At 33.1% G+C, this 10197-nt stretch overlaps 1 protein-coding gene across 1 annotated transcript; it reads left to right on the top strand.

Annotated features, from left to right (window-relative positions):
- The first annotated feature begins 6811 nt into the window (after positions 1-6811).
- LOC132315088 (glucan endo-1,3-beta-glucosidase 8-like) lies at positions 6812-10181 on the top strand. Its single transcript, XM_059813846.1, has 2 exons — positions 6812-7285; positions 8705-10181. The coding sequence occupies exons 1-2, from the start codon at positions 6954-6956 to the stop codon at positions 9948-9950; spliced, it is 1578 nt and encodes a 525-aa protein (XP_059669829.1). The 5' UTR covers positions 6812-6953; the 3' UTR covers positions 9951-10181.
- The last annotated feature ends 16 nt before the right edge of the window (positions 10182-10197 follow it).

Genomic DNA, 10197 nt, shown 5'->3' with positions numbered 1-10197 from the left:
TACACATTATATAAGGTGTTGTCCAATCCATTGAGGATGTAGTTCTTGCATAGGAAGTCTCCATGCTTCCATGTATCAACAACTCCAAGCTTGGTAATGTCTGTATCACCCTCATCTAACACTGGAGCAGTCTCAGTCAGATACTTGCTTAGATTTAGAGTTGTAAGGTAGAACATCATTTTCTGTTGCCACCTTTTAAACTCCGTCCCGTTGAATTTTTCGGGCTTCTCCCCATGACTGACGGGAACATTAGGCACGGTAATACTCGTACTTGCCATTTGTCTGTTATATATTGATATACAAACCACGAGTCAAATTATAATAATTATAACAACAATAATAATTAAATAATTATTACTATAGTATAAAGTCTATCTGTCTTAAGATTGTGGAGCAAAAGTGTATCATATACTATAGTATAATTTATTTAAATATTATTTGTAAATATAATATTTATTATAATAGTCTATATATATTTATATAGTTTAATATCAACAAAATAAAACTATAAAATAAAAGAACCTGTTAAAGTCGAGGCTAGAATTTAATTCTATAGCCTTAAGACGGATACGCTCCGCTACGGTGCTAACGGACTCTTCGGCATCTATCTCCCAGGATACAACGACTTTTCTTCCTTTAGTAGTAGGACTTCAAACCAATGGAATAGGCGAACCGGCTCGGTGTAGTACTCTCAGTTGAACTCAGACTCGGAGACCAGGATTGAACCCTAACTCGGAGACCAAGATTGAACCCAAACTTGGAAACCAAGGTTCGAACCCAATCCAAACCAGTTTAGGTTGAACCCAAACCAGTGGCTGAACCGAACAAAGATGAATCAGAAGAAGAGAAGAAGATTTCGGAATTGGTGTGTGTTGAAATGAACCCAATGATGGGTATTTATAGGCTTGTTGGTGTCTATTCTGAATGGGTGCACCCATAGTCCGAATGGGTGCAACCATTGTTGACCAATCAAAATTAAAAATCTGTTAGTGGTTTTTAATTTGTAAAGGGTGCAACCCTTGGTTCAAAAATAAAACTGATTTATGGTTTAAATAAACCCAAACCGTTTTAGTTCTGATCCAGCCCAGTAAACAGGCCCATTTTGATAAGTCCAGCAACAAAATAAAATTCAATCACACAGGCCCATCCCAACTTTGTGTAAAAAGTTAAACCCATTTCACAATCAAGCCCCGCCCCGCCCTAGCCCGGATCGGGTCGGGCGGGCGGCGTGCGCGTGTGTGGTAGTTGGTTCGGATCCAGGCTAGCCTAGGTCCTCCCCCTCTTAAAAACTTGGGTGCCCTTGGGCCCAAACCCAAATCCCATACTAGACATATATATACTCAAGGTTGCTTTGCTACTTTTTCGATGTGGGACAAGCATTTCCCACTTTATTCACACCCATTTAGGCTTTATAAATCACTTATTTTGGAGCCAATTTCTTATTCACCCGGAAACGGATTTGAGAAAAATAAATATACCACGTTCATCTCCTTGCAGAGAGGAACGTGCTCGTCAATAGATTTGCAAAAAATTCTTAGCGGAATCTTTTAAAAATCCTTCCAAAGTTTGCGTTTTCTAATGCCGTTTCCAACAGATTGTGGTTAAAGGCGGTGGCAATGGGGTTGAATTGTTATTGGATGAGCTGGTGGTGGATGCGTGGAGGTATTGACGTTGGCGAGGCCGAAGTTGGCCAGTGCTGCCAGTGCTAACGGCGAGCTCGTCGTGATGGTGGCCAAGGACGGAAGGGAAATTGGAGACGGAGGAGAGCGCTATCAGTGCTAACTTCCTTTTTTGTTGCCTGAAATGTGGGGCTTTTTTATTTATTTTTTATTTTTTATTTTTATATATATTTTGCATTTTTTTGTTTTTGAACTGTGTTATGGACAACTCCATGATTTGAAACCTCATCTGGGAATGGTTTATCATTGCTAGTCAACTTCAGCTGGGTAGGCTCTGAAACGACATAAACTGAACATGTCAGAGGTTGTACCAAAGATTTGCGAAATGCGTATGGCTTTGAAAGGTTGAATTGGGTTGTGATGGTGGGTTTAGAGAGAGAAAGTGATGGTATGGAGAAGTGGGCAGCGGGGAGGACTGAAGGTATAAGATGGGTTGTGAGAGATTGGGTTTGTGGTGGAGAAGAAGAAGACGGTGGTGGGAGGAGCTGACGGTGATGGAAGAAAGAGTTGGTGGTGGGGTATTTTCGGAAGATTAAAAGGGCAAAATGGGTATTATAATTTATGTCAGATTTCTGACAGATGGGTAATTTTGCACAATTTCAAAACATTAGGGTGTTTATTACACACTTTTTTAATTAAGGGATAAAAGCGTTTCTAAAAGTATACCTGAGAGTGTTTAATGCACTTACCCCTTATTATTATACCCATGATTTTATTTAACTATCAAAATTATATATTACTGATATGTGTAAGCAAACTGTGAAACGACTATATTACCACCCTCCACGGTTCTGAAATTTCACCCTCCGCCTATTCCTTTAATTTTCCGGGCACTCTCTTTCTCTCTTTAAAATGGCTCCCAAGGCCGGGAAGAAGACAACGGCGGATAAGAAGCTGCCAAAGGAGGACAACAGCAGACATATTGGCATCTGAATTTTATACCCAGTTTGAAGAAACTGCTACATTGAACCATGTTTTTTGGATTCTTTTCTGCATCAAACGAAATGGGTATTTTAGGGAAATTCTAACCGATTAAACTAGTAACAAAATGATCCAAAGTGATGTAAAGAGGGGAAGAGAAATAGAGAGAAGAGAAAACCACCTCTGATAAAAAGCATCTTTGTATATGTTGGATGAAATTTGTTTGGTACTGTTGGGGATGAATTGAGAACCATAATTGAACACTGCATAATCCACATGGTAAAATAGTTCATATAAATATAATATATATATATATATATATATATATATATATATATATAATATTATAATATATTAATATTCAGTTTAATAGTAAGTAAACTGAATATTAATATATTAATATATTATATGGGCGTGAATATGTCCGCCGTTCTGAAACTCATCTGAGTAGTTGGGTCTTCAATGTCGTGCACCGTTGAGGTGGAGGACCAGAGATTGGTTGCAACTGAGGACCAGAGAGTTGGTCGGCGAGTTCGCAAGGCTGCCAAGGAAGGAACAGGTGAGAGGTGGGTTGTTGTTACCGGCAGCGATGAGTAAGGTGAGGTCGGTTGTTGACGAGTCGACGACAAGGAGTTTAGAATCCACCGGCGACAAATGGCAGAGATGGATCTTAAACAAAACAACGGATGTGGCGACTGTAGAAGTCGCGAATCGTGATCATCAACACGCCATCGCCGGTGTTGAAATTATTCACCAAATTACCAATGAAAATCACCAATCTTCTTGCTCACCGTCGACCAAGCGCGCACACCCTTCTGTAAACCCACTGTTCTCGGAGGACCTCCATGGGCTCGAACCGGTTCAAGCAAACCACGCATTCGAGTCCGTCCTTCTGGCCCCTGAGCAACTTGAACCGGAAAATGGGGAGCGACGCTCGGTCAATGCCGGAGTGCTTCCTGGCGGCGGAGGTAGTTGGGACTACTTGGGCCTCTGGAATTGGGGCCATCATCGGCGTACCCATTTCCCCTCTTGCAGTGCTTCGCGCAGAGAACTAACAAAAACGTGACTGAGAACATGGTGTTTAGAAAGGTTTCTCAAATTTCCTATTTATTATGTCTTTTTTTATAATAGAAAGAGATAAGTTGCTTAGATATTATGAGTTTTTTAATAAATAAAATTTAATTAGATAAGAAAATATTTAAAGATAATAAAAATAATAAGAGTTTTTATAAAACTCAAATTATCTATTTATTATGAAAAAATATTTAAAGAAAATAAAAATAAGAATTTTTATAAAACTCTAACACAAATTACATATTTATCTATTTATTATGAGTTTTTATTTTTTATTTAATTAATATAAGGTGTTTAGAAAGTTTCTCAAATTACCTATTTATTATAAATTTTTTAACAAAAGGAAATAAGATGTTTTTATATTATAAGATTTTTAATAAAGGAAATCTAATTAGACGATAAAATATTTAAAGAAAATAAAATAATATTAAAAAGAAAATCTAATTAGACAAGGAATTATTTAAAGAAAATAAAATAATTTCTATAAAACTCTACCACAAGTTATCTATTTTATTTCATATAAAACTCTATCACATATAACCTATGCATATAATAGATCAGACTCGTGATGTGCACGTTTTTTCTCTTTATAATTGGTGTCTTTATAACTTTTTGTATTTATTTATTAATATAAAAATCTATACTATTATTAATCTAAATCTATCTATATCTATACTATTAATTATTACAAGTATAAAGAGTTCCTATAAAATTCAAATGAAATTTAAAAAAAAAAAAAAATCTATAAAACTTTATAACAAATTAGCTAATTAAAAAAAAAAAAACTTTAATATATAATATTTAATATATTTTCTTGCCTATCTAATTTTGACAAGGAAATATATAAAGAAAATAAATAATTTAGTCTTTCAAAAAGTTTCTATAAAACTCTATCACAAATTATTTAATTAGAGAAGAGTAATGATACTTGCACCGATTTGTTATAGTGAATTAACTAATCGCGCAAATGTTTCTGATTGATTATTTATGCACAATACATGTAAGTGCTCGCCCATTCCTTTATTTATTCCATTTATTGTAGTGAATTGTTAGACCTATTTATTTTAATTGGTCTATTTATGCATAAATAAAGAAGTGGGACCCTCCACTTACTTGTATTGTGTATAAATAACTAATCAAAAACATTCAATTCGGTAATTCACTGCAATAAATCGGTACAAATATCATTACTCATTAAAAAAATAATCTAATTAGAAAAAGAAACACGTACTTTAATATATAATATTTAATATATTTTTTGTCTTTCTAATTAGACAAGAAAATATATAAAGAAAATAAATAATTTAGTCTTTCTAGTTACACAAGAAAATATATAAAAATATATATATAATACTTTAATATATAATATAAAATATACTTTCAAATCTTAATGTTCTATACAATTCTATTACAAATTAGCTAATTTAAAAAAATAAATAAATAAAATCTAATTAGAAAAGGAAACCTTTTAATATACAATATTTAATTATATAAAAGGAAAGGTGATTTGAAAAGGACATATTTAATGTTAAAATATTAACAAAGCTATTTGCCGCACTCAAGAAACGGTTTCTTGTATAAAATTTATAGTCTCTAATTAGATAAGAAAATAAATAATTTAGTCTTTCTAATTAGACAAGAAAATATATAAAGAAAATAAATAATTTAGTCTCTAATTAGATAAGAAAATATATAAAAGATATATATATGTCATAATAGAGTTCGTAAAAGAGTTTTATAAAACTCTAACACAAATTACTTATTTATTATGAATTTTTTTATTTTTTTAATTAATATAAGGTGTTCAAAAGAGTTTCTATAAAATGAACAAAAAAATTAAAAAAAAGAAAAGAATACTCTATCACAAATTACCTAATTAGAAAAGAAAACACTTTAATATATAAATGAATTATATAAAAATATGAATAATTTATTCTATTTAGTCTCCACGTCTTTTCTTATTTTTTAAATAATTTTTTAATATACAAATGAATAAATAGTTATTTTTTATTTTTAGATTAATATAAGGTGTTTAGAAGGGTTTCAATAAAACTCATATTACCTATTTATTATGAGTTTTTTTTTAATAAAAAAAATCTAATTAGATATGAAAATATATAAAGAAAATAAATAATTTAGTCTTTAAATAATTTTCTAATATTTAAATAAATAAAATATTACTAAATTGTAATAAAAAATAGTCTTGATTGATATTATTGTAGGGGTTTGAAAATTCATCTATCAATAATTGAATTCCTATTGTAAAGTTCAATTAAAAATTATATTTTTATCTCTTTTAACTTGTGCCAATTTTGTGTTAATGTATATTTTAGTTTATAATTATTTAATTACTTTATTAAATATTAATTTTAAATTAGATTTTACTCACATGCAATATTATATTATTTTTTAATAATAAATTTATATGTTCAGTTTGTAAGTTTCTTAGTAACACAAATTACCTATTTATTATGAGTTTTTATTTTAAAATTAATATAAGGTTTTTAGAAGTTTTTCTATATATAAAACTAAAATTACCTATTTATTATGACTTTTTTAATAAAAGAAAATCTAATTAGGTAAGAAAATATATATAGAAAATGAATAATTTAGTCTTTCTAATTAAACAATTAAATATATAAATGAAGTATATAAAAAAATATAAATAATTTAGCCTACACATCTTTTTTAATTTTATAAATAAATAAAATATTTGTAGATTAGTCCATCCTCATTCCCTATATATGCTTCCCAATACCGATATTTTTTCTTTACCCCATCTTTTAAATCTGTTTATTCACGGATTCCTATATATATTCACGTAAGCTGTTTGTTTGTGAATTGTGTGTGTGTTTTATGTACTTAATTTTATGAATGGTGAATTGTGGTTATATTGACGTAAACCACTAACCGTCTCTCTCTCTCTATGTGAAACGTTACATCCCCACGTTTCAATGGTTTAAACCTTTTGCTCTACATAGTGATTGGTTACTTCCTCACCCACTTGTGCATTTCTCTTGAATTTATTTTCCTTTCTATTTTTGTTTTGTATTTATATTTATTGAGTTTATTCCCTAACCACTTGAACATATTTTCTCCATCACGATCTCACTTTTGTGGGAAAAATATCACTAGATTTCCTTGCTTTTTTCCCGAGAAAACCCATTATTTTCTCAGAGAATTTTTGCAAGTTACCACAAAAGAAAAGATTCGACTTTTCTCTTTTAACGAACGACATTGGGTTCTTTTTTTATTATTAATTATTGGATTTAGCCCAAAATGCCAAGGGTGTGGTTTTTCATATATTTATTCTTTGTAGGGTTTTTGGGTTGTGTTTGTGTTAATGGTCTTGGTGTCAATTGGGGTACCATTTCGACCCACCAATTACCACCTAAAACAGTGGTTCAGATGTTGAAAGACAATGGAATTGAGAAAGTGAAACTGTTTGATGCTGATGAAACCATCTTGAGTGCTCTGGCTGGGACTGGCATTGAGGTTATGGTTGCTATTACCAATAACCAGCTCGCTCCCCTGAACAAGTTTGATCGAGCCAAGGAGTGGGTCAAGGAAAATGTCACAAAATACCATGTAAAGGGAGGTGTTGACATCAAGTAAGATTTTTTTTTCCTCTCCATTATAGATTTTTCCTATTGAATTATTATCATCTTCTTTTTTTAATTATTATTATAATTGTGATTGGCTGTATTTATGTATGTATATCTGCATAAAATTTTAGTATATGCATTGAAACTTACGAGTACTAAGATGCTTTACCTCTGATGAATAAAGTCGTTTTTCTAATTTTATATTTTTCGGTGGTATATTATTTCATGTTCATCAAAACTCAAAAGTATTTTGTTTATGTTTTTATTATTATTATTTAGAAAAAGTATTTTTTGTGGTTAATGTGCATGAAGTGCAGTGTAGTCTTCAAATTTGGGTCATTCCCATATTATTTCAGAAAATACTGTGATTGTGGTCATTTTCCCCTTGTCATCATCAAGCACACCCGTGACCCGTTCTAATGAAAGCTTTCATTTTTCGTAAAAAAGAAAAAATATCCATATTATGTTCTAGTTTTCTTCTTTCATGTATTTACAAATTTTTAATTATTATTATTATTTTTTATTATTATTTTTTGTGGGTAAATTTCTTATTCTTTTCTTGCATATGCTCGGCACTGAAATGAAATGGAGCATTAAACTCTTCTAGTATTGACGTAATAGAAACTTTGATTATTTTATTACATGATCGACCTGAGGTTGAGAAGTCTTCTGTAACATTGCTATGAGGATTGAAACATTAAAACATATCTGGTTGGCAAGTGTGGGAACTGGATCTTTAACTTAAAGCACTCAGCTGCATGTGGACTCAAACTTTAAAATCAATTGTTCAATTATGGTCCTCATATCAGATAATTTTTTAGTTAGAGGCAACATTTTATTTAATGGTCATATGGTGTGGATTGGGAGAATAGTGTGTGTATATATCATTAGAGTAGTTCTGAGATGGAATTTATCCACTATTAGTTCTTTTAGGTCATTGTATGATTATATACTATGCTGAGGAGTTCATAGATATGTAATTGGAGAAGTTGATTTTGAATTCTATTTCAGTTGAAGAACGCGATTCTTCATCATAGAGAAACAGTAATGAACTGTGTGGATGAGTTCAACTTGGACTACCCTATTAACTAGAACCTTCCTTGATGAGTTAGGATTTGGATCCCCTCTAATAGTTTTTCTCTTCAAGCATTCCCTTAAATATCTCATCAATGACACCGTTAATGTTTAATTACTTAATATATTAGCAGCTCATAAAAGCAAGGAATCTGTATTAACCTCGTTAGATTTGTTGCTAGTTAGGCTTGTTCTTGAGCAAAACTTGTTGAACAATTTATGTTCAATGTTTGGTCTGTAATCGTTTTAATTGTTTTTTTCTTTTAATGCTATGAGGATTAATATTTAGCATAAGTTTGCAATCTTTAACTCGTAATTTAGCTGCTGTTATTTTAATTTGTGTATGCACAGATATGTGGCAGTTGGGAATGAACCTTTCCTCAAGGCTTACAACAACTCATTCTCGAATGTCACCTTCCCGGCCCTCAAGAACATCCAAAATGCTCTCAACGATGCTGGAGTTGGAGACACTGTGAAGGCGACCGTGCCCTTCAATGCCGACGTCTATGAGTCACCAGACAACAGTCCTGTCCCGTCTTCTGGGAGGTTCAGGGCGGATATTCTTGGCCAAATGAAAGAGATTGTGGAGTTTTTGGACAAGAACAAAGCACCCTTCATGGTAAACATCTACCCCTTTCTAAGTCTTTACGGCCATGACGACTTCCCTATCGACTACGCCTTCTTTGACGGGGCAAGCAAACCCATTGTTGATGGTTCGATATCATACACCAATGTTTTTGAGGCCAACTATGACACCTGTGTGTCAGCCTTGAAAGCAATGGGGGTTGGCAACATGTCCGTTTTTGTGGGGGAGGTAGGGTGGCCTACGGATGGCGAAAAGAATGCCAATATACAAAATGCTTATAGGTACTACAGCGGACTTTTACCAAGACTTGCCGGCGACAAAGGCACCCCTCTTCGGCCTGGATATATAGAAGTCTACTTGTTTGGACTTCTTGATGAGGATGGCAAGAGCATTCTTCCCGGGAATTTCGAGCGCCATTGGGGAATCTTTACCTTTGATGGACAGCCCAAATTCCCTGTTGATTTCAAGGGCGAAAACAAGTCTCTCTTGCCCGCGCAGGACGTGAAATACCTTCCCAAGAAATGGTGCATGCATAATCCAAATGCCAAGGATAGTAGTAAACTTGCAGAGGCTGTAGAGTATGCATGCATGCGAGCTGATTGCACATCACTCTCCAATGGATCCTCTTGTGAAAACTTGGATCCTAAAGCTAATGCTTCCTATGCATTTAACATGTACTTCCAGGTCAATGATCAGAAAGATGAGAGCTGTGATTTCGAGGGTCTTGCCGTGGTTACAACAAAGAATTTATCACAAGGCAATTGCAGTTTTCCCATCCAGTTAGCACCTGAAAAGAAAAAACATTCCGATGATTCGCCCTCGCCCTCGCCCTCGCCCTCTTCTTCTCCTGATGAGGACAATAAACCTCCCTCTCCTTCCCAGGCGCCCTCCTCTTCTTCTGGTGGAAATAAAAAACCTCTCTCTTCTTCTCTGGTGCCCTCATTTGTGGCTTTGGCATTTTTTACCCCAACTCTTTTTTCTGTTGCTGTAAATCGTTATTTCTTTCTGTAGATACCCTCGGTTTATCATTCTTTCTTTCTGAAAGTTCAAGTAAATGTAAATGTGCACACGGTCACAATATTATCCTTAGCAAGATTAGGACACTCAATCTTCCTTTGAGCTCAAATAAGAGATTATACCATCTGTCCTAATATCTGTTGACTCAGATTTTGCTCATCGCATTATTTTAGTGTATATTGTGACTATTGTGCCATCTACTCTATATGTTTATTATTTTAATAAAATTCCATTGAAGTCA

Source organism: Cornus florida, unplaced genomic scaffold, assembly GCF_030987335.1.
Source record: "Cornus florida cultivar Cherokee Brave unplaced genomic scaffold, ASM3098733v1 CherokeeBrave_3.0.0_Hap2_Chr06, whole genome shotgun sequence".
Taxonomy (NCBI): Eukaryota; Viridiplantae; Streptophyta; class Magnoliopsida; order Cornales; family Cornaceae; genus Cornus; species Cornus florida.
Note: the sequence above shows the minus strand (reverse complement) of the source record. Positions and strands in the feature narration are given on the sequence as shown.